Source organism: Dunckerocampus dactyliophorus, chromosome 21 (genome assembly GCF_027744805.1).
Source record: "Dunckerocampus dactyliophorus isolate RoL2022-P2 chromosome 21, RoL_Ddac_1.1, whole genome shotgun sequence".
NCBI lineage: Eukaryota > Metazoa > Chordata > Actinopteri > Syngnathiformes > Syngnathidae > Dunckerocampus > Dunckerocampus dactyliophorus.
This window is the reverse complement of record NC_072839.1, coordinates 8,867,417-8,891,656: the sequence shown is the minus strand read 5'-3', so window position 1 is coordinate 8,891,656 and position 24,240 is coordinate 8,867,417. Positions and strand designations below refer to the sequence as shown.

At 43.1% G+C, this 24,240-nt stretch overlaps 2 protein-coding genes across 7 annotated transcripts in view; one reads left to right on the top strand and one right to left on the bottom strand.

Moving 5' to 3' along the window:
* Positions 1-1,828, top strand: part of lmbr1 (limb development membrane protein 1) — a 33,745-nt gene extending 31,917 nt beyond the window's left edge. For all 4 annotated transcript variants that reach the window (XM_054765229.1, XM_054765228.1, XM_054765230.1 and 1 more), the window contains one exon: positions 81-1,828. In XM_054765229.1, coding sequence (XP_054621204.1) covers positions 81-166 — 86 coding nt within the window. In that variant the 3' untranslated portion in view covers positions 167-1,828. The remainder of the gene's footprint in view (positions 1-80) is intronic.
* Positions 1,404-8,032, bottom strand: rnf32 (ring finger protein 32). Of its 3 annotated transcripts, none has more exons than XM_054765233.1 (7): positions 7,945-8,032; positions 7,383-7,605; positions 7,158-7,300; positions 6,507-6,664; positions 6,308-6,416; positions 2,530-2,697; positions 1,404-2,198 (listed from the first exon to the last, which is right to left on the bottom strand). In XM_054765233.1, exons 1-7 carry the CDS (start codon positions 7,957-7,959, stop codon positions 1,968-1,970), a joined length of 1,047 nt encoding a protein of 348 aa, XP_054621208.1. In that variant the 5' UTR covers positions 7,960-8,032; the 3' UTR covers positions 1,404-1,967. The 3 variants fall into 3 exon arrangements, 2 of the variants coding, with proteins under 2 accessions (XP_054621208.1, XP_054621210.1); XM_054765235.1 differs by lacking the exon at positions 7,945-8,032 and adding an exon at positions 7,726-7,893; XR_008567323.1 differs by having other exon boundaries at positions 2,060-2,198; positions 2,407-2,697.
* Between the last annotated feature and the right edge of the window lie 16,208 nt (positions 8,033-24,240).

Here is a 24,240-nt window from a genome sequence, read left to right as displayed (position 1 = left end):
AAACTACATGGCAAACAGTGCAGTGTGACACACGTCATGGCTTTTGTGTCTTATGAAATGTCTTATCTTGCCCTGGCCAGGTCTGGATAAATTACAACTGTCAACCACCCCTACCGATCCTGAATCTGGAAAGCTGTCGGCCAACGGGCATCAGAAAACTCTGTGAAAGGATGGATGGGTCAACACACACACACACACACACACACACACACACACACACACCTGAGCAAAGCCAAGGGGAGATTTCCACAGTACAGCCTGGCTGCTGAAAGGTGAAAGGGATTGGAGCAGAACTTAATAAAGCCGTGCAGTGTCTGGCGGATGCTGCAAATGGAGGCTGAGAGCCATTTTGCCATGTGACATTCCAAGAGGAGACGGAGGAGTGAGATGGGCTGCAGTCAGCTTGATGTGGACTGAAAAGAACACGCACTCCCTCAGCTGTGCTTCTACCAACCACCTGTGCTACACACTGTTCCTCTTTTTAGTCACCTTTCCACCAAGCGCTGCACTTCTGGTTCATCATTCAAGCGAGGAAGAGCTATCAATGGATGGATATTTAGGGATTCTTTCAAATGGAAAGGGAATAAAATAAACCAAACCCAACTGCACTGCTTGGTGAAAACGAGGCTTTTATAAAGATCATGTAGTGCAATTTATGGTCTTTTATTAGCAATATGGAATACAACACTGGACCGGCTCGGCTCAGGTTTACTCCACTGCTTTGATATCAGTTTTCCACTTGATGATAGTCCTGGGTAAAACTAGAAAAACCAGGCAGCACTAACACGTCACTGGGAAACCGACACACAACTACTGGCCACAGTCCGATGTTGTGAAATAGTACCTGTTTAGGAAGTGTCCTGTAGCGAGCAGGTGCAGTTGAAAAGCTCATTGAGCCTGATGATGTCATTAGTTCCAACTTATAGGTGCGTTTACGTTCACATTTTGCTTCCACCCCTCGTCCAAACAGGCCACTGTTGATGAGTGTAAATATTGTATTTTCTATGTACATATGAAAGTCAAGTCTTCAGTGAGTGCAGACAAGCAATGTATATATATTAGTCGTCAACGCCTCAGTCCAAAGGTGAGCAATCCCAGAAGGTCTGCTTGGACGGGCGTGAGTTGCTCATCTTCTCCACTGTGAGGTCGTGGGCGTGCAGAAGCACCGTAAATGCCTTAAAGGACGAGCGTTAACCTTAAGGCTGTTTCTTTGTGATGTGGTTTTGGTTTCCAGACAGTTCCACTGTGATGCTAGCACGCTTCCTTTTCGCCACGACTGTTGTCATAGAAACATTCAAGAGTCCACCTGATCATGCTGTGTGTTCTTATATGGTGATGTATTTCTATATGCAGTAGTTACTTTCCCTTTTTGATTAAATATGTGAATATGCAGCTCTGCTCTTCTTAAATAAATCTAATTAGACTTGAGGATTTTTCCTTCCTATTGTGGAAACCAGAGCAGGACCAAAGATCTGCTTTTAGGGCTGGATAGATTGCAGCTTTACCCAAACATTTGGTGAATCATCAAGTTCTAATTGTGTCTCATTGCCACAAAGTGGCACAGATCAACAATCTACTTCTTTTTTTTTATTTACAAGTGGTTCTTCCTACAAAGTGGGCTGCGTGGCACCAGTCAGGGAAGTTAGTTTTGGTCCTGTTCAGCCTCTAATGAAACATCACAGTCCGATGCTGTGAAGCAGCTCAGTCTCTGCATGTCAACTTTTTGGGGTACATGTTTTGTGAATGTATTTTTTTAAAGTATTTCTCAGTCTCTGTGAATTTTTTTATGTCTGTTTGCAAATAAAAGTTAGAAAGAAGCTTTATTTGTGATCATCTCTGCATAAACACAAGAAAGGTGGTTTTTCCAAGACATTGTTTTACGCTACGTTGTACGTGAACAGAACCACGTACCGGATTATGATCGGTGAGCTGGAGACAAAAGTGCCCAAAAGGTGTGTCTACCTGGTTTAGATGAGCCTTTTGTGGTAGGTGGACCTGCAGAGGGGGCATGCGGCTCTGCCAGTCACAGTGAAGGCCTCAAAGGCGTCCAAACAGCACTGGTGGAAAAGGTGCGAGCAAGACAGCAGCACCGAGCGCCTCCCTCCATGGAGGCTGAAGCCTGCGGCCTCTGCAGTGAGGCCCGGCCCGCACAGCGCCGTTAGGCAGATGGCACAGTCACCTGTGCCCCGCTGGTTCACCTGTTCACACACGGAAATATGCAATAATTATCATCTGGAGTCACATTGCAAATCAACAAGCAGCATATCATGCACTGTCTAGACTGAAGAAGCTAAGAGGTCCTTTTTATTGACACTATTGAGGCCAACATCTTCTCTCGTAAAAAGCCCATCATGCATTTGAGTGTGCTTTGTGTAGTATTGATTATTTGGATAAATTAATGATCACCTCTGGAAGGATGTGTTCTTCCCTGTCGCGCTCGTGCAAGCGTGAACGCGTCACGGGTTAAAAGAAAGAAAAAAGGTAAGGCAGATGGAGGGGGCTTTTTGGTGTACGATGATGCTTCCTGACCTGACTGCGTATGCGCTCCCAGTCATCCTCCTGAGGCTCGGAGACGTACTTTCTCTCCAGCTGCTGGAACACTCGCCGGCTCGATGACAGCAAGCGGTCGATATCGCTCAGAAAAGCCTCCGTGTTGGTCTGACAGTGTCTCACGAAGCTCTCGTTCAGCTCCTGCAGCTAAAGGCAACAAACATCTTACTGGCACAAAGCAGACACACAATGCAGCCGTGTGCTCAGTCAAGGCTAATTATGTCTGTGTGTGTGTGTGTGTGTGTGTGTGTGCTGTGGTGGCTGACAGTGCACAGATCAATACCAGCACATCACCCACCAACAAGGACGATTCATGGAAGCCACTACAGAGAAGTAAACATTGCTGGCAGACAAACAAACATACATGTTGTCTATTTCAATACATCATTCTGTTGTGTGTGTGTGTGTGCAAATAGCAGCAAGGAAGATTTTATCCAACAAAAACAGACCAATGACTTTTCTGATCCATTGGTTCTGCCAGTTGTGGGCGGGGCATTTCATACCTGGGCTTTCAGTGCGGACTTACACAACCCAATCCACCTCTTAATACCGCAGCACTATTATAGAAACCACCAATAAGAGAGCAAAAAAAGCAATATAACAACGCATGGCATTACAGAGTTGAGGATGAATACCCTTAGTACGAAAGCAACATACCAGTTAAGCCCTTAAAGCGCACTGGTAAAGTGTGAGCATATTTCAGACATCAACCAATCAGAGGACTGATAATTGCTGACATTACTGTACGCCTGCTAGCTGGCCCTGTGAGGTGAATCTGAAATTTGACTGGTTAAAGAAATAACCCCATTAATAATAGTCTTTAAGTGACATCGGGCCAGCACCATTGATTTTGAAGGCCCTGGGCAGATTGCATTGACATGGAAACACGTAGAAGCTTAAGTCTGAAGAGACATGCTATAAAATGAAGATAATAGACCGTCTGGAATAAATTAATACAATTTCATGGAAGTAGAATTTACATTGTAAATGTGGGTCAGTGCTTCTGATGGTGTTTAGGCCAGCAGAGAAGGCTTTGCTGGCCCTGATGGCACACCGCTGGGTTCTGCACCAAAAAGAAATGCTCATTTTTTATTGGCCCATGGAATAATCTAAAGGCGACATGCCACACGGCCTCACATCAGAAGAATTCCAAAGTCTAACACAAAGCTGAGCTAAATATATTTGACAACATAGCATATTTCAGCTACATTGCATGTAATTAAGTACACAAAGTACTTCATTTTTTCTGCATGCAGCCCTCGCAGGAAAAGGTTTGGACACACCTGATCGACAAGATGAGAAATGAACAATCCTACCAGCTGACAAACACGTTCCTTTCGCGTAAGAAGCTCTGGTAGCAGCTCAACAAGACAAAGTCATGTGATCTCAGGGCCTGTTTGCACATGTGCACTGACTGCTTCTCCTCGCCAAGCTGTCACGCCGACATCAAGACTGCTTTACAGCCGTGCTCGGACGGCTAATTCAACAACTGTTAAGCGCTCAGGTGGATGTTTTATGACTTTTTCCACGGGGCCGAGCAAACAGCGTGATGAACTTTGCTTCTCGTTACGCCGACGTAGAAGGGGAACACACGAAGGGCGCAGAGGATCTTATCTGCACGTCGATAGCGCGTCCCCTTAATGTGTTGACTCAGGGTCGGACCTCGGAAGCGGGCCAGAAAGGAAAGCCGGGTGCAGGGATGAGTTGATAATGTGTAACTTGTTTAGTTGCAGGCATGTCTTCATGCAATCAGCAGCGTGTGGCTCACACAGGTCTCGCACCAACACGCCTGTTTGCTTTACAGTCAGCTAAGCAAACACCTTCAAGATGGCGTCCATCACAGCTGTCAGCAGCATGTTGCACTGCATCATCCTCACCGTGACAAAAGACATGAGAATGTCGTGACCACCCACCACCACTGGTGGCACATCCGACTTAATTGGCTCGCTTTGTTGGATTGAACCCGAGTGGTGATTGTCTTCATCAAACAGCTCTTAGGAAATATAACACATGCACATTCAACCTCTTCAGTCGCTTCCCGCACGGTGCACCAGAAGCCAGACCCGGAAGCGCCCTAGCGGTCGAGTCAAGTAGGTGATCAAAGGCCTGAGCAGGCTTCACTAGATGGCAATGTTCCCTTTTTCCTACCAGGCAACGCCATCATTCAACACAACAAGCAGCACAGGAGACAACGTCAGGTACACAAACACGACGCAACTCCTCTAATGGATGAAGGAACAGCAGACCCAAACACGCAGGAGAGCGTTGTGCTTTTGTGTGCAGTCTGGAATGTTCCGTTTGTTTGACTAAAACACTAACTCTCTCCGTATTAGCCAACAAACAAGCAAAGTTCCACAAAGCATCAAAGGGCTCGAGAGGGTGAACGCAGGTGAAGGTGTGTGTGTGTGTGTGTGTGTACTTGGGGTCAGAGAGTGCCTTCTACACAGCGCCTGTCTTGATTTGACCCAATAAGGTGCTCGTGCTGTGCACACTGTTTACTTAGTTCCTGAGTGTGTGAATTTTGACGGTGTAGTGCTGTCCCAAATCCATTACATGGAAATGACGATCGCAAAATGGACCTTCCTCTCTCCAAGGTAGTCTCACCCACCGCCCAACCCCACAACTTTCTGCAACGTAACCAAGATTGAGGTGACTATTGAGGGTGGTAAGTGTGCATCCCTGCGCACTCGCTATTTTGAGTGGAACAGTGCGCTGTATTTTGACATATTTCTCAGTGGGAGCTAGTCCTGGGAAACCTCATTCCTTTAACTGACTCGAGTTTTTATGAGTCACTCGCTGGAGTGAATCGGGTACTCTATCCTCTTGAGTCGCTCGTCACAGAGCACAAGCACAGAGGACACGCGGACAAGCGCACCGCCGAGTCCGTGAAACTCGAGTCTTCTTCGAGCACCCGACACGTCTTTGTCAACCCATGAGTCAGGGAAACCCGCGTATTCGTCGAGCACCTGTGAGTCAGTGACATGGTAAATGGTCTTTCACTTGTTCGCGCTTCTCTACCTCCACTGTTATCACAATCACATCATGTGATTTCATTTGAAGGCGTATAGGAAGTCATAACATGTCATCTTATGATCGTTGTACACAATTATTTATTACTCCTTCAATATTTACTGTTGACCAGAAACCACCAGCCTGTCATCACACCTAACAGCTTATTATTATCATTATCATCATATATAGCTTCATTTCAAACCCTATTGCAGGGCTGAACCAGGCTTTCAGAAGCAATGATTAAAAAAAAAAAAAAACTGGCAATATTTACAGTGGTGTGAAAAAGTGTTTGCCCCCTTCCTGATTTCTTGTTTGTTTTTTTTTTTACATGTCTGTCACACTTAAGTGTTTCAGATCAAGCAAATTTAATTCAGTGACAACACAACTGAGCACAAAATGCTGTTTTGAAATGAATTTTTTCGTTATTAAGAGAAAAACATGTGCGTAAAAGAGAATTGCAACCCCTCGACTCGAGATTACGCTGTTGCTTTTTGTGTGATCGTCCCTCCCCTTTCCGCTATTAACGGTGTTAAGTGTCCATCACCGCACACTCAGCGTTTTGAGTGCAACATCCAGGTACTGACTGTACTGTAACGTACTGCACTGTGCCGTAGTTATCAGTGTGAACACACTTACGCACTCAAAAGACAAAGTGTAAGTATGAAAGTGTGCCAATTGAGACAAAGCAATAGATGAGACTAGAAGAAGAATACATGAAGTTATAAGACGTCCTGATCAAATTCACCTTTGCTTCGTAGAATTTATGTCGCAGGCGCTTGTCTTTTGGGCAGACGCTTCCCTGAATATTCCTGTACCACTTCCTTGCAACGTAGCCTCGCCAAAAAGCCTGAATTCTGCACACAAACAATGAATGAGGTTCATTTGCAGAGTTGACAAATTTAGAGCACAGTCACTCAAACCACAGCAGCAACAACAATCAACACCTGGCAGCACACTGGTTTCGAAAGAGGCGCGCGGCATCGTGGATCACACGTGTTTCGTACTGCTCCCTCCTGCACATCGGGCAGCACTTCCTTCCGGAAAACCTCTCGAAGGCCTGCAGACATGCTTTGTGGAAGACGTGGGAGCAGGACAGCAGCACCTACGAGGGACACCAAGATGCACACACACATTGCAGCTTTAGGATGCTACGGTTAGTGTGTGTACTCAGACACATAGATGTGAAGGTGTGTTATTTGCCAAGAGGATAGAAGAAACAAGCAGGAGCATCTGTGGGCTGGTTCCAACCCAGAGGAGGAGCTCTTTCATGCTCTGCAAGGAGACGGCAATGGCACTTGGCACACAAGCCAGTTTATTTAGATCTCTAGAGGGCAAGAGGCCGGGGGGCCGTATTGATTTCTTATTGTTTTGGGCCTGCTCCGCACACTCCATCAGTGGAGAAAGAGCCCCCCGCTGTGCACAATTTCCAACAGCTCGACAAGCCATTAGAGCGGAGAGAAAGCTCCAAGCTGCAGTCTCACACGTCACGTAGACACCACATAACAAGCTAAATGCCAGCTGGAGGTCTTGAAATCCAAATGTACATTGATTTGTATCCTATTTATTCTATCATCTATTCTGCTGTTGGTGAATACCTGAGGCTGTAGGCAAAAAGCCTCCCTGCATATTGAACAAGGCTGCTCGGACTCCCGCTGCTGGAGCGACCTGGTCTTCACCTGACTCCACTGGTCCTCGCTCAGCCTGTCTGGAGGCGGGGCCACCAAACCAATCCTCTGAGCTGGTAGGAGAGAGCCATCACATCATGAACGAAGACCACAAAGAAGGTTCCAGACATGTCCAATGGTTCCATAGCTGCCTACCTAATGTTGGAGGTGGTGGAGGAGGATCAAGTACATATTCTCGCTCTTCTAGATGGTCCGTTCTCTGCGCATGCATTTGGTTCCCTCTCCGCCTAGAAGGTGCTTTGCTTCTGAACTTCAGCAGCGGGTCAGAAAGCAGGAAATCAGGTTCTAGCAGGTTTCTCCTGATATGATCCTGAAGGGCCACTGAGGTGATCACCAACTTGCTGCTTGCTTTACCATCCTGTGAAATACATTCAACCTCAAATATTCACTACTTTTGTTTTACTGTATCATAGCTTAATTAACATCTATCTTATGTGTAGTCTTAAAGATAAAGGTTTCATGCAAAAGTAGCATTTACGTTTATCGTAAAGCGCTCGTGTCACAGGTGTTTAGCATCTCAACAAGCTAGCAGGTAGCTCCACTCTCCAAACGACGTCACTTGTTTTTAAACACCACAAACACAACGTGACCGTCTAGAGATTTCACTTAAGAGGAAAACACGACGTTATTTCAACCTCTCTGTGAAACTAGCATACTCTACTTTTCATAAAAGTTACTAATTATGAAGAGAACGAACCTTCCGCGTTGCCATCCTATCAGCACAGAGTTTGACTGGTTGCTAGGTAACGTTGGCACCGCCCTTCTTGCTTCCAAACGCGGAACTGCTGAGCTGCTTCTGATTGGCTGAGAGACGAGCAGAGGCAGTTCAGGTGTAGTTCCTTTCAAAACAAAATATTATGTCGTTGGTTTATAAATGTTTACAATGCAAATTAGATAAGTTCAATCACTATTATTTCATATTCTCTAATATTTTATATTTGATGAATTGACTATATTATTAAGAATGCAACCAATGACTCGTGTTACAAATAGTATAAAACAGTTTTAAAAATATCTCCACAGTTGTGTCACATGTATGTGGCGTGCATGGACGTTACTAATGATTATTTTATTGTTGGTAGTTGGAAGCTGACCAAAGGAGGTTAGTGGATGTGACTCAGCCAGCTGTCGTCAGAACAAAGCTAAGCTGCTCATACCTGGGCCGTGAGCTCAGAGTCCCTCCCAGGTCACCTTCACGTGGAAAACAGCCTCCGAAAGCTGTCTTTTTGTGGGGCCTGATGAAAAGTTTGCTCCATATCTTTTTTAAAACGCTTTTCGGCCTCAGCTGACACTGATTGGTGAAAACAGGCTAACGGTGAGGCCTGTCAATGCCTAGAGTTGTCTAAGAAAACAAAGCCAAGACGCGACTCTGGGAGAGAAGGAAACTTCTCAAGAGGTTGCTGCATTCTTGAGATTAGGGCAAGAAAAACTTGGACCACTGTCGTTAAAGCCCCAGACAAAGACGTGGAACAATTTATTAGCTAAGAATTCAAGCTGAGGACTCAATCAAAGGCTGACGTCCACCCTGCCAGACTCAGGCTTTGGTTTGTTGTTTTAAGTAAATAATCACGCTTAAAAGATATGGCAAAGATGGGGCTCAAGTCTCCCCCATAAAGCCTGCATTCTTCCAACTGTCATCAGAATGGATTTCAGTGTGTGCTTTTATTTTCAACAGCGACGTGTTTGTCTTTTCCCCCTCTGTGAACACCATTTTAAAGGCTTTTTATTTAACTTTCTTCCTAACCTGATCTGTGGTATTTCTCAAAAGACAACTCACCTTGACATGCAGAGAAGCAACGGTTAAAAAAAAAAAAAAAAAGTAGTGCTCCTGTTTCCTTATAGATGTCACAACACTTACGCCCTTTTTCCGTATTCATGACCACTTTTCAATGAGGCCGCACCATTATTCATTATTTTACCGTGATTGAATTGTTTTATTAAACCAATGACCACACATGTATTAGAATTGATTGTCTACTATTATCGGGAGTGTCAAACTCACTGTAAAATGATATAAACATAACATACTTATCATTATTATCATTTTTTGCTAATAAATTGGTGGGTAACCAATACTGAAAGCATGCGTCAAAGTAAAAAGAGTGACAATACTCAAATGTAATCATTTTAGAAGGCTCTGCTTGTTTACATGTTGCATAAAAATTTGCAATTGAGGTACAAATTTTCTGCCAGAATGAAAAAAACTAATGGATTTAGCAAGAATGATAAATAAGTGAGTCCGTTTGGGCTTTTGCGCCACATAAAATGATGTGACACAGGCCTTGAGTTTCACTCCTGTGTATTAGACTGTGGAGGTGTACCTAATCTTGTGTCCAGTGAGTGCCTGTTAACAAGATATAATATACATATACAGGGGTGTGAAAAAGTGTTTGCCCCCTTCTTGGTTTCTTATTTTTTTTGCATGTTTGTCACACATAAATGTTACAGATCATCAAACAAATTTAAATATTAGTCAATGACAACAGAACTGAACACAAAATGCAGTTTTTAAATGAAATATTTTATTTATTATTAAGGGAGAAAGAAAACCTACATGGCCCTGTGTGATTGCCCCCGTTAAAACATAACTTAACTGCGATAATTGAGATCTATCAGTGTGGAAAAGGTTATAGAGCCATTTCTAAAGCTTTGGGACTCCAGCGAACCACAGTGAGAGCCATTATCCACAAATGGCGAAAACATGGAACAGTGGTGAACCTTCCCAGGAGTGGCCGGCCAACCAAAATGACCCCAAGAGCGCAGCACCAACTCATCCAAGAAGTCACAAAAGACCCCACAACAACACCCAAAGAACTGCAGGTCTCACTTGCATCAGTTAAGGTCAGTGTTCATGACTCCACCATAAGAAAGACACTGAACACAAACGGCCTGCATGGCAGACTTCCAAGACCAAAACAACTGCAGAACAAAAAAAACATTAAGACTCGTCTCAATTTTGCCAGAAAACATCTTGATGATCCCCAAGACCTTTTTGGAAGGTGTGTGTCCCATTACATCTGGCATAAAAGTAATACAGCATTTCAAAAAAAGAACATCATACCAACAGTAAAATATGGTGGTGGTAGTGTGATGGTCTGGGGCTGTTTTGCTGCTTCGGGACCTGGAAGACTTACTGTGATAAATGGAACCATGAATTCTGCTGTTTACCAAAAAGTCCTGAAGGAGAATGTCCGGCCATCTGTTGGTGACCTCAAGCTGAAACCAACTTGGGTTCTGCAGCAGGACAATGATCCAAAACACACCAGCAAGTCCACCTCTGAATGGCTGAAGAAAAACAAAATGAAGACTTTGGAGTGGCCTAGTCAAAGTCCTGACCTGAATCCTATTGAGATGCTGTGACATGACCTAAAAAAGACGCTTCATGCTGGAAAACCCTCCAATGTGGCTGAATTACAACAATTCTGCAAAGATGAGTGCGCCAAAATTCAAAGTTATTGCAAACGCTTGGTTGCTTCTAAGAGTGGCCCAACCAGTTATTAGGTTTAAGGGGCACTTGTTCACACAGGGCCATGTAGGTTTTTTTTTTCTCCCTTAATAATAAAAAGTTTCATTTAAAACATGCATTTTGTGTTCAGTTGTGCTGTCATTGACTAATATTGTAATTTATTTGATGATCTGAAACGGGCTGCACGGTGGCTTGGTGGTTAGCATGGTGGCCACACAGTCATGAGGTCGGTAACGTCTGGGTTTGCATCTCTGTTTGGGCATCTCTCTGTTCTCCCTGTGCGTGTGTGGGTTTTCTCCGGGTACTCCGCTTTCCTCCCGCATTCCAAAAACATGCATGTTAGGTTAATTGGCGACTCTAAATGGCCCATAGGTATGAATGTGAGTGTGAATGATTGTTTGTCTATACTGTATGTGCCCTGCATTGTACCCCGCCTCTCGCCCAAAGTCAGCTGGGATAGGCTCAAGCATACCCACGACCCTTGTGAGGATAAGCGGCATAGAAGATGGATGGATGATCTGAAACATTGAAGTGTAACAAACATGCAAGAAAATAAGAAATCAGGACACCACTGTACTGTATATACATGCAGCCTAGTGTATGATTACTGTATAATGATATAATATGCAGATACATATGGAGCCTACTGTATATGTACATTATGATGATATAGTCTGCACATACAGACTAGTGTGTATGTATATTATGATATAACATGCATATATAATACTGTACATACAGCCTAGTGTGTATGTATATTATGATATAACATGCATATATAATACTGTACATACAGCCTAGTGTGTATGCAGCATAGACGGCTGCATAGTGTGATGTATGGCCTTGTTGTCAAAGCAGCCACTGTGCTGAGATATGGATGAGAAAGGGCAGCCATAATGGCTCATTAACAATTATGTCAGCCAGAGAGAGCGATCACTTTGATCGCAGACAACGCAAATCTCATTATTTTATGACTTGACCTCTAATGCTTCGCCTAACATGACTTTAATCGCCGGCGTGGAGTCCCCCGTGGTTTGTCTGGGAGGAAAGGCTCCCTTCCTTGCTGAGTAAGAAGAAGAAGAAGAAGAGCGTCATCATGATTAGACGTGTCCTTTGTAAATGAAATACAAATCACCGCAGCCTTCATTTACTAAGTGCTACATTACCTCATACTTTGGACCTAACAATGGATTTCCTATAAATCTGTGCTGCTTCAAATGATGGAGGGACTCACATATCACAAAATGTGCCAGCGCTTATTAGCACTTGAGAACTTATTGATCCGCCATTGTGATTCATATGGTTTGGGGACGACGCTGGGAACGACTGGCTGGGACCTGTTTTTTTTTTTCCCCTCTCAATTAGTCCACTTTGTGCTGACGGCCGCCAGGACCAGTGCTGCTGGGACGCCTGCCACCTGACCCTGTCCGTGCCAGCAGTGACTCAAGCTGGTCCTCCTCTAGCGGCCAGACTAGCATCAGCAAAAAGAAAATATAACTTATAAATATTTCTTACTGCATGCTGGTGGACCTCTGAGTTGTTCACAGTTTGAAACTATGGGAATAACGGTCATGTGAGTGTAAAAAGAAGTGAACCACTTCAGATATGATATCATAAATATATTACAATAAATAAATGACTTTTATTTTTTTTGTAATTGCATAATGTTTGCTTTTAGGGGCTTCAGGGCCACCCATTATTATTTTCCCTTTCTTTTTTGTGCTATGACGAAGGTCAACAAGCATTTTAAGATTCAGCCGCACACAAGCTTATAGCGCCACATATCCGCAATGTTATGAAGGGTCAAAGGTTGCCGTGGATTTGTATTAAAGGGTCACAAGGCAGAAATGTTCGGAACCAATGTATTACTTTTAGGAGCAACACAATTCCACCTCATGTCGCTGACAAGTTGCTGTGATGGAGGCGGTAATTTGCTGCATGCTTGATGGCGGCCATCTTTCTCCGTAATGGACAATAATTGAGCAGAATCCATCAGGATTGCTTGAAATAGGCCAACGTAATGGCCGTAAATTGTAGCCTGTGATGGCGTCTCGCTGCGTTTGAGAGGCGGTGCAACTTTTGCGAGCACTTCATGCTGCTTCCATACAAATCACAGCTTTTCAGCTTGGCAGTATGGAAATATGTCCGAAAAGAAATGTCACATTACATTTGCTCCCGTACTAATCCGGTGAGAAGAAATTAAAGCACCACAGCCGCAATGTCCACACTACATATGCAGTACAACGTAGTAGAATACTGCAGTAATGGTGACTAAAATACTACAATCAGCACTACACAGTGCAGGAAACATGTTACAACGTGCACATGTGGGTCATGAACGAGACCAGATTGATCTTGAATGCATCTCAGGTTTGAAACAGTAGCAGCAAACAAGCGTATCAGGTAACGCTAATAATTACAGAACATAAACAGCATACATAAAACATGCAAGCATCGATTTAAGTTTTCCAGTAATGACAAGTTACTGCAAACATGGGGCCTGTTTTTTTTTTGTTGAAGAATCGTTCGGTAACTTCCTTGAAGTCGCTGATGTGATCGTTTCAGTTTAATTGTCGCATTTTCAGCGCATCAAGGTGAGGACAACACATACAAGCTCCGTTTGCCATGAAGCAACACAAGAAGGTGTTGTTGCTGCTGATGTCTTCTGGAGACCGTGAAGATGTCATCCAAGAAGCAGCAAAGTGTTTGGCCGCCAACCTTTCAGCTGTCACTCGTGCAGACGGCAAACAAGCTAGCGTGTCAGGAGACACCTTGTAGGTCATGCAAGGTGGGAAGCGTACGCATTCTTTTTTCTTCTTCTTTTGGGAAGCTCCCCTGACCACGCACACACGTTGGAGGATTATCTACGCCCACTTACTGTACACGCACATGCACGCACACGCATGCAGCGACTTGAAAAGCAGCTAAAAGCAAACCAAATGCAGACACATGAAGCCTTTAAAGCTTAATTATACGTGTTGGCGCGATGAGAGACACATCACACAAGCTGGTGATTAATAAACAAACCACCGCCCCCCTCCCCGCGCCCCTCACTGTCTGGGCTCAGGTGGAGGGGTGCCAATCAAAGTGTACCAAACCGCTATCAAGTTAGCCCTAAGAACTCGGGATGTAACGTATGTAATGTAGAGTGGATCCCCGCATACTCGCAATTCACGGCCCCGCCAATTTTTAGTCCAAATGTTTTTCTTCTCTCCAAAAACACACTAGGTGTTTTTTTTTCACACAAAACACATTTAATTCTACGACAGAGTATTAGGGCCCCATTGAAAAAAAGTAAGAATATGAAATTTCAAGAATAAAGTCGTGCATTTACGAGAAAAAAATTTGTAAATGTACAAGAATAAAGTCGTAAGTTTATGAGAAAAAAAGTCGTACATTTACAAAAATAAAGTTGTACATTTATGAGAAAAAAAAGTCGTACATTTACGAGAATAAAGTTGTATGTTTATGTTTACGCCGTCACGTGTCCACTCGGCAAACGAATCCAGTGAACTCCGGCAAGTCCAGGCTGGCGGGAGTCATGGCTAGTGACAGTGCCAAGGAGAAGCCAGAGCTTGAAAAGCTTCGTCCTTGGTTTGGGAAAACTTGGCGTTCCTGGTGAAATACGCAAACGGACAAACACAAGTGGATAAGACAAAAGCAGTGTGCAGCAGAGATGGGGAACGGAACTACAAGCTGGAACTATTAATACTGCACTTCAACCAGTGAGGAACTTTACTACAAACAAAATAATCATTCACACCCATCAAACTTTCACTGCACTAAAAACAGACACTGTAAAACAGGGGTGTCCCAAGCGCGGTCCGGGGGACAACTCGTTTTTTTATTGGCCCTCAGCATATTGGAAAAAGAAAATAAATTAAATATAATGAGCTATATTACACTATTTCGCATTGTGAGCTTCAACACAAAGCTAAGATGTGGATGTTTTCACTGACATTGGATTGCTTTAGCATCTTTAATGTACTAAATCTAATAAAGTGGCCCCGCATCCTTCCATTTATTTTGTACGCTATGTCTATATTTACATTTTTTTTATTTGAGAATTGTTTAATTGGAAAATCACTTGCAGTTTTTTCTTAGATTTTTAAAAATCATGAAATTTGTGGACACAAAAGCTCAGCAGTTTTACGTTTTTCATTTTGTTCCCTTACCGTACCCAAAACGAACCAAACGGTGACCTTAAAAACGCGGGACGCGCCGTGTCGTCAGTATGCTGCACTGTTACACCCCTGCGAAGCTCCCCCGCACCCGCGCGCGGTGGTGTCCTCCAGCTGTCCACGTCAGCTGGGATGAGAGCATCACGCTAGCTTTCATCTTTCGCTGGCAGGCCGACATCACTCGCTGCCTTTTGTCAACAGATGAAGTTACGAGTAACTGCGGCAGCGCTCCTCGCCAACCAAAGCCCATATTAGATAACACACACACACAGAAACATGACTGGTTGCACATTTAGGATGACGTTACATGTCTACAAGCAGAACAATATGCATGCCAGGCCAGTAGATGCCGATACTTTTTCAATACAGTACGAAGCACATGGCATTAAAACACAGCTGTGTCTCTGTGACTGTCAGTAAAAATGAGGCACATTTTACTGTCAGTCATTCATGACATTACGCCGTTAGTAACGCTGACGGTGTTCTACTTCTTGTCATACGCACTCATGTACTCAAATGACAAAGTGTAAGTAAACAGGTGCACCAGTTGAGACACAGACCTGTGTGTGTGTGTTTTTTTTTAATGAATGACAGTAATCCCTCTCTTTTTGCCGTTTATTAGTTCCAGGACCGAGCTTGATAAGTGAATTTCCGCAAAGTAGGATTTACAAATTGAATATTTTCATAGTTAGAGCAAAGAAACCTGTTTACAACCTTCTAAATATGTTTTTTAACATTATTAGAGCTCCCTAGACATGAAATAACACCCCTATAGTCGCATTTACATTCTTATTCCCCAATATAGTAGATACTATCAGAGAAAACAAGCCGTTTAAGACATAAATAAAACTTGTGCTTGTGTGTGTTGCAATAAATGTGTTCCAGATGTGTGGACAGGAAGTGGTGTCGGGGGTTCAGAAGTGAGTTTTAGCTGGATTAAGGCTGCAACAGTAGCCCGTGTTATTATGATGATGATTATTATGTCATTATTATTGTGCCTATTGTGAGTCAAACCTGCAATAAAAGATCCAGTCTGGTGTTTGTATGTTTCACCTGCAGACACCTAGTGACCAGTGCACAATACTGCATATCACAATTTGAATGAGTCTTCTTAATGCCTTATATCTGTATTTTAGTTCATTTAGCCGTTTTTATGCTTGAAAATGCTTGTTAGGCAAACAACACGTCAAATTTGCTCACTGTAATTTTCGGTGTATAACTTTTTTCTCATGCTTTCAACCCTTCGGCGTCTGCAGCTAATCTATGGCTAAAAACTACATTTCCCATGATGCTTAGAGAGCAGCTTCAGGAAGTACTGACGTGGACGAGTGGTATCATATTTTTAAGTCTTATGCAGCGATCTCTGACACATCTTAAGTAAGTTTGATCAAGTGTAGAATTACTACAGCTTCTTTTAGGACTATTCGGACTATTCGCCAACTGTCCACTATCACCAACGGGTTTCAAAAGCCTGGACTACTGCGTGATGAAGAGCTTTAGCTCAAGCTAAATGGCTCATGGACAAAAGTGACACAAAGCGCGACAATGAAAGAGAGAGAGACTGACAAAATGTGTGATGAAGGAATTATGAGGCTGTTCAATTGTGATGCTGAAGAAGACGACTTGAGTGGTTTTAGTTCCCAGGAGGAGGCGGATGGCGATTACTGACTTTTCTGGTAGGCTACTGTTTAACTAGTCTTATTACACGCACTGTTTAACTTGCCATGTGACATGCACAGTTCTGTAAATTTAAAGGGGACCTATTATGCTTTTCCTCTTTTCTGACCTATACATGTTGTTACAATGTTGTATTCTCGTGTTAAACGATGCCAAACGCGTCAGATAATGAGGACTGCACATTTGGAAGTGAGACCTGATACCAGTTTTGGACGTTTTTTTTTTAAGACCGAGTTCCACTGACGTCAATGCAACCCCGATTTCCTTATATGGGCATGCCCAGCACCTCCGCTCTGCTTCGCTCTGTTCACCGTGTAGGCACGTCAAGCAATGGCTGCCAGGAAATGTTTGTTCGGGTGTGCCTAAAGAGGCAAGCATCAGGCAGAAGTGAACATTTTGTGAACATGTGCCAGCTTCATATAGCTGGAGTATCCTCCAAACTGTTACTGAAGTCCGACGCCTTTCCAACGTTACTTGGTCGTGTTGAAGAGTCAGAAGAGCAAGCTGTAAGTAACAAATGATCAGTGTCCTAACTGTGTTTATTTTGTGTAAGTCAGGGGTGTCCAAACTATTTCGCATACTTAAAAATCAAAAGATGCGGGGGCCACTTTTACATAAAAAAAAACAACCCAAACAAAATATTTAATATATATATATATATATATATATATATATATATATATATATATATATATATATATATATATATATATATTTACACATAAAAAATATATTTATTCATTTTATCAGTGATAATAATATTATTATTATTTATTACTTTTTGACTGTTTTTTTTATATTTTACAAATATTCTACATTCTAGGTTTTTTTCTCATACTAATATGACTTACTCTCTTAATATTTTGACTTTATTATCATAACATTATAGCATTTACCCAACCGAATTTTCATAAAATATCAACTTAGTTCTTTGTTTGGTTTGTTTCTTATATTACAACTTTTTTCCTGTAAGGTCTCAACTCAATGCTGTTTTTTCTGTTAATATGACTTTACTCCCTGAATGTTTTGTCTTGATTCTTGTAAAAGTACTGCTTTTTTTTTTCATTTTTGCTGTTGTTTTTTAAATTTGATTGCTTAATCGTATTTTTAGAATGTGCCGAGGGCCAGTAAAAAAAGCAGTTGCAGGCCATAAATGGCCGCACTTTGGACACTCCTGGTGTAAGTAATCGGACAAAAGGGGTTCGTCAGGTGTCCAGAAGTTCTCGGGAGCGCTTGGGAGTGTGACCAATCACAGCGGAGTGGGCTCGGCGGGACGCGTGAATTACACAGACCGAAACACTGCAGGAAGAGGTGCAGAGTCTGGAAGATCGAGAAGGCTTTCTGTGCGGGTTAGTGTGTGTAGCTGCTTTATAGGAGTTCAGAACTCAATACAAAGGCCCGAAAATTAGTATAATAGGTCCCCTTTAATCAAAAGTATTTATGTGTAACATCTTTCTGTGTACTAAACATCCCATATTACGATGTGGCCAATACATGTACAAATCTCTTTTCTCTCTATAGCCCGGAAATTACAGAAAATATGCATACTTTTTTGAACTTCTAGGCCGTATCCAACCATGAAACAGCATGCTTTATTAATTAATATATTTTTGGAAAAACCACAATAGAGCGAATCTGTGAAATGCGAACCACGATGTGGCGAGAGATGACTATTTGCATTTTGAGGATATGAATTTCAAAAATGTTCAGCTGTTTGCACGCTCCAGTAAACTGTGTCGCCGTTGCTATGAGAAGTGACGAAAATAAACATGTTTATGACAGGTCATGTTTAAAGTAACATGTTAGTACAGTGAAGTGGTAACGGCATTGAAAGGCTGAGTGTGGTGACGTCAGAGCAGATAATGAGGCCTAATGAGGTTTGTTCAGTCACACTTTTGGAATTTCTTAAGTCTCTTTGCAGCAGTAAGACACGTTCCTCACTCTTAAGCTGCTTTGGCCAAACAAATGTGCTTTAGTCGAATCATTTCACTCAGACAAGCTGCTATTGTTGGAGTGTTTTTCCATGTTACGGTGGGTTAGCATCATGCTAGCAGCTATCATCCTGTCAGCTGACTGTTAGCAATGAAAGTCAGGCCAACGACAGAACTAATGATGACTACAACAGTGTTCATTTTGTCATAAAGCTGTCAGCAGTCAATCAAGCCTCTTAAGAGTTTTGCTGCCGCACTGAAGATTTATGAAATGTTGATGCGGGCGTGTCCCAGCACATCCTGTCTGTCTTTTCGAGACGACCTTGATGTTTGTCACCATCGCTTTTCTTACTGACTGGATGACGCTCACACGCGTTCCTCAGTGGACAAGCTATTATTGCTATTATTATTACTGTATATTCATATGTTTTTCTCTCACCTGTGACACCCCCCCACGCCCCCACCCCCTGACCCCCCTGCAGGTAAACACCTTTTCACACTTAACTGGAGACGCATCTGCAAAAACAACAATAAGATAAGAAAAAGAACTTCGGGCCAAAACTACTTTCTGAACACAGGTGAATGATGTCAAAGCTAAGCAAGGAGCTGATTGGCTGGAGGACACAGAAGTGGGCGGGGCTAAGGAAAGAGAACATAAACAATTCCGTGTCTCAGTTGGTGCTCTCGTGTCTTTCGAGTAGCGATGTGATACCACAGATTTCGTGTCGATCCGATACTGAATAAAATTCAGGCTGGTATCGGCGATACCGAGTTGATACGAATACTTTGTGCAAATCTGGTAAATTTTAAAAAGCTGTGTATTTCATATCATAGCCGAAGGAATACAATACATTTAATCAATGTATTCATTAAATCAATTCTTATTTTAAATAAATAATTATTTTAATTCATAATAAATTTTTAACATATTTTCCGGACTATAAGTCGTTCAATGGTGTAAGTCGCACCAGCCAATAATGCGCAATGAAGAAGAAAAACCATATATAAGTCACAATTTTTGTGGGAAATGTATTTTTTTTAAATCCTAGACAAAGAACAGACATTTTATTTTGAAAGGCAAGTTATAGTAATAACAATAAATGAGGAACAACAGGCTAAATAGGCGTGAATAGGTTGTATGTTAACGTAACATATCAAGTTATTCAGATAACTATAGCCTAAACAACATAACATAACTAGTTTACTAGCGCAATCTGCATATGATTTTCTTTTTGGGGGCGTTTGTGTTCCGTCTTTATCAGTTGTCTTGATAAGTTGATGTTTACGTTGGAAGTTTTCAGACGTACAGGAGCGATAGGAGGACACAAGCCTGGAGCGCCCTCTCGCGGCTGTCAGTGTGGAAAAAAAAACATACATAAGTCGCTCCGGAGTATAAGTCGCAGGACCAGCCAAACCATGAAAAAAAGTGCGACTTGTAGTCCAGAAAATACGGTAATTCATTTATTTATTCATTTTAAACCCTGAAGTATACTGAGGTAGCGGGGTGATTTACATTACAGCCATGCTAACATAAAATAAAACTATGTTCAAATGGTAATTTAAACGATAAAAAAGAAAATAAGTGAAATAATAAAAACATTAAAATAAATGATTCATTATTAAGAACTGCTAAAAGAGTGAAAACTTTATTCACAGTTCACACATGGCTCCGTTTACGATCGTCATCATCTCAACAGACAAATGTTTTAAGACTAACATTACCTAAAATGACTGAAGTTTCGAAAGTATCGATATTTTGATTTGAGAATTGATTTTAGAGCACCAAGAGATGATATCGGAAGTATTGATATTTCAGTATTGAGCTATTTTTGAGTGCCTAAGTGTGTACACACTGAGAAGGAGTACACTCAAATCACATAAAATGGTGAGTGTGCAGTGACGGATACTTAGCACCCTCAATTGTCACCATCTTGCGACAAAGTGGAAGGGGAGGGACTAACAGTCGTAGCAGGAGAAAAGTGAACAACAATGAAATATGTTTTATTCCATGCATATATATGTATATATCAGTAGTTTCAGTTATGAAGTGGGTAAATATTGCAATCATCTGTTCTGGTAAGTGTGCAATGACAGAATGGATACACTGTCAAGGTGAGCGCACTGAGGAACTAAGTACACAGTGTACACAGTATACTTACTGAAGTGTTCCATGTGAGACACAGTATAAGTCATTAAAAAAAGCTTTCCTGTTGTTAAAAACAAGTTAAACGGTGACTTGAAGCCTTTATTGTCTTTCTAGCCCTCTGATAGCTGGTTAGCTTAGCATAAAGGCTAAAAGCTGTTTGTGTGAGCACAAGAAAGCAATAAATGTTGTGTGTAATTATTCAAATGAAGCACTGCCACTTTGAAAGTAAAAGGTGCTTTTAATGTGGTCGTGCTAAGATCACCTCGCTAAGATCAGGTTCAAGCCTGTCATTTCTTTGCAGGTGGGGCCAAAAAGCCCCCCCTAAACATAGTATCGACATTTCATGAGCAGCAGCCATCTTGGCTAATCATAGTTTGTGTCAATGAATGACTGTCTTTAACATCCTTTGCTTTCATCTTATTTTTACCTTCTATTTGTGGCCTGCTTTCATTCAAAAATGCTTGACACCCTCCTCTTCTTCTTTGGACCCCCCCCACGCACCCTCTCGTCTGAGAACAGGATGGTCCTCAAGACGCTGGCCTTTCTCTGCTGAGATGCTGCGTAAACAGGGTGCGGGGTGGTGGGGGTGACAGATGGGCCTGGGCAAACTGGACCTGTTGACCTTTGACCTCACTGTCCACCTCTATGAGAAGATGCGGAGGAATTCCAAGGAGATTAGCGTCCTTTTATGTCTCCTCACCGTGTCGGCCATTGGTGGCGAGGCAGGAGGAATGCACTGGTTAGCGAGTTAGCACGTGGAGGAAGCTAATGTACAACATAAACACAATTATATCATCTCATATAACGTCTTTTGTAATGCTGGATTAATATGAATTATAATTATTACAACATTCTTCGCCTCTATTTGCTCTTTCAGTGTTGTCAACGTTGATAAACAGGAAGTAGCCTTTGATTGAAACAAAGCGGCCATCTTGGTGAGGTCCACTCCTTTAGTGGCATGTGTGTGTGAAGTAAACAAGGTCTGATCCTCACACAGTTGCATTTTCTACATTCCTGGTTCAAGTTTAATCTGCTTTGTGTGTTTTTTGGCATAAGCCGGTCAGGTCAGCGGCGCGTTTCCCAAGCGGCCCACCAGTGAGGGACATGACTGGACGTATATTTCGACCAAAAAGTCCATCGCATTCACGGTGGTGCAGGTGGAGGGGGTGTGTGTCGTAGCGAAGGCACTCACTGGTGTAACAATGCTGATTAACAGAACATTTCCCTTTTGTGGGGGCGCACAAAGAGGAACCCTCAGCGTCTCTGCGGCCGAGTCAGCACACAGCCTGGACCCATTCATGTTTTTCCCATGTTGCAATTTACTCAGTGAATTAAGCCCAGAGCAGAAAAAAAGTGTTTCACTCCCAATTGTCATATGGTGAGGAGGAGAGGAGCTGTGACGGGCCGGTGGGGGACCGTGGGGGTCTGTGAGATACTTAAGCCTTTTCACCGGTGCCGCCTTGTTTCCCCCGCTGCTCTCCTTGAGAGACTAATGTGTTTGGGTGCACAAAAGGAGGATCTTCAGAGATATGCCAAGAGTCTGGAGAGTGTGTTTGCAGGAGCTGTGAAGAGAGCTCTTTAGCCGCCTTTGGGGACAATGCAGCATGGGCACTTTGTCCACGCCAAGCATTTCACACGCACCCGGGGCAACAGTGGAGGCACAAACATTAGTTGCACTGATTGAAAAGGCCTTTTTCATCTTTGGCGCCCAATCAGCCGCTGCCGCCACGTTATTATGTTTACTAGCCCTCGCCTCGTTTATTCTCACTTAGCGCATCACCTCTAATTGCTTTGCTCTTAAAACCCCAACCGCAACTTTTCTCTTTCTGATCAAGCCAACTTCCATCCGTCTATTAGCAACTCAACATAATAAGAATAATAAACCAATATCATGACAGATTACCATCATAAATCACCCTATGGACACAGGCGCAATATTTGCTAACACACAGTTCCCAGTAACACACAACACACCTCGTGATCGCTCCTAGCCAATCAGCAACAATGATTATGACAAGCGATCTCTCGCCACTTTACGCTTCGAATTTCGCAGCGTCACTCGATCACGGTTTTTCAAAAATATATGAATAAATCAATCATGCTGTTTAGTGGTTGAACATGAATTACTTGCAAAAAAAAAAGCATATTCAAGCAAATTTTTGGTATTTTTGCCTAAATAAAACATTTTCAAGCATAAAAATCGCAAAATTTACTTAAATACCAAATATAAGTGCATTCAGCAGACGCATTGAAAAACACTGTTATGACATGTAGTATCTACACTGGTCACTAGGTGTCAGTAATATGACTGTAATGTTGAGTGAGACACACAAGCACAACAGGCTTTTTTTGCAGGTTGGAATTCTCTCACACAGGCACAGTAAAACCTTAGTGTGGGTTATTATTGCAGCCGTAACCCACTCCAAGCTAAAACAATTCTGAACCCCTGATGTCACTTCCTGTTCACCCCATCGCCCGTTCCTATTCGTAATACAAGTGTAAAGGTAACTATAGGGGTGTTATGTCATACCTAGAGGGCTCTAATAATGTTATAAACCGTTATTTAGAAGGCTGGAAATAGGTTACTGTTTTTCTATGCTCTCCAAACATCCATCCATTTTCCTCCGCTGATAGTAAGGAAGGAAGCCCAGACTTCCCGATCCTCGGCCACCTCCTCCAGCTCCACAGGGAGGACACCAAGGCGTTCCCAGGCCAGCTGTGAGACATAATCCCCCCAGCGTGTCCTAGGTCTGCCCGGGGGCCTTCTCCCAGCTGCGCTGAACATCTCACCAGGAAGGCGTCCTGAGCCACCTCAACTGGCTCCTCTCAATGTGAAGGAGAAGCGGCTCTACTCTGAGCTCCTCCCGAATGAAACCATCTCTTAGGGTGAGTCCAGCCACCCTACGGAGAAAACTCATTTCAGTCGCAATCTCGTTCTTTCCGTCACGACCCAAAGCTCATGACCATAGGTGAGGGTGGGACGATAGATCGACCGGTAAATTGAGAGCTTTGCCTTCTGGCTCAGCTCTGTCTTCATCATGACTGTCCGGTACAGCGACCACATTACTGCAGACGCTCATGCTCCAACATTCCCTCACTTGTGAACAAGACCCCGAGATACTTGAACTCCTCCACCTGGGGTGGAGGAGCTGAGTCTCATCCCAGAAGCTTCACAATCAGATGCAAACCGCCCCAGTAAACGCTGCAGGTCACAGCCCGACGAGGCCATCAGGACCACATCGTCTGCAAATAGCAGAGATGAGATCCTAAGGCCCCCCGAAATGGACTCCCTCTCCGCCTTGGCTGCGACTAGAAATTCTGTCCATGAAAATTATGAACAGAATCGGTGACAAAAGGGCAGCCTTAGGCGAAGGCCAACAACGTTCAGCGGAAACAGGTTCGACTTACTACTGCCAGTGCGAACCAGGCTCCTGCTCCGGGGGTACAAGGACCGAATGTCACGTAGTAGCGCGCCACCAATCCCGTACTCCTGGAGCACTCCCCACAGGACACCGCGAGGGACACAGTCGAATGCCTTTTCTAAGTCCACAAAGCACATGTAGACCGGTTGGGCAAACTTCCAAGTACCCTC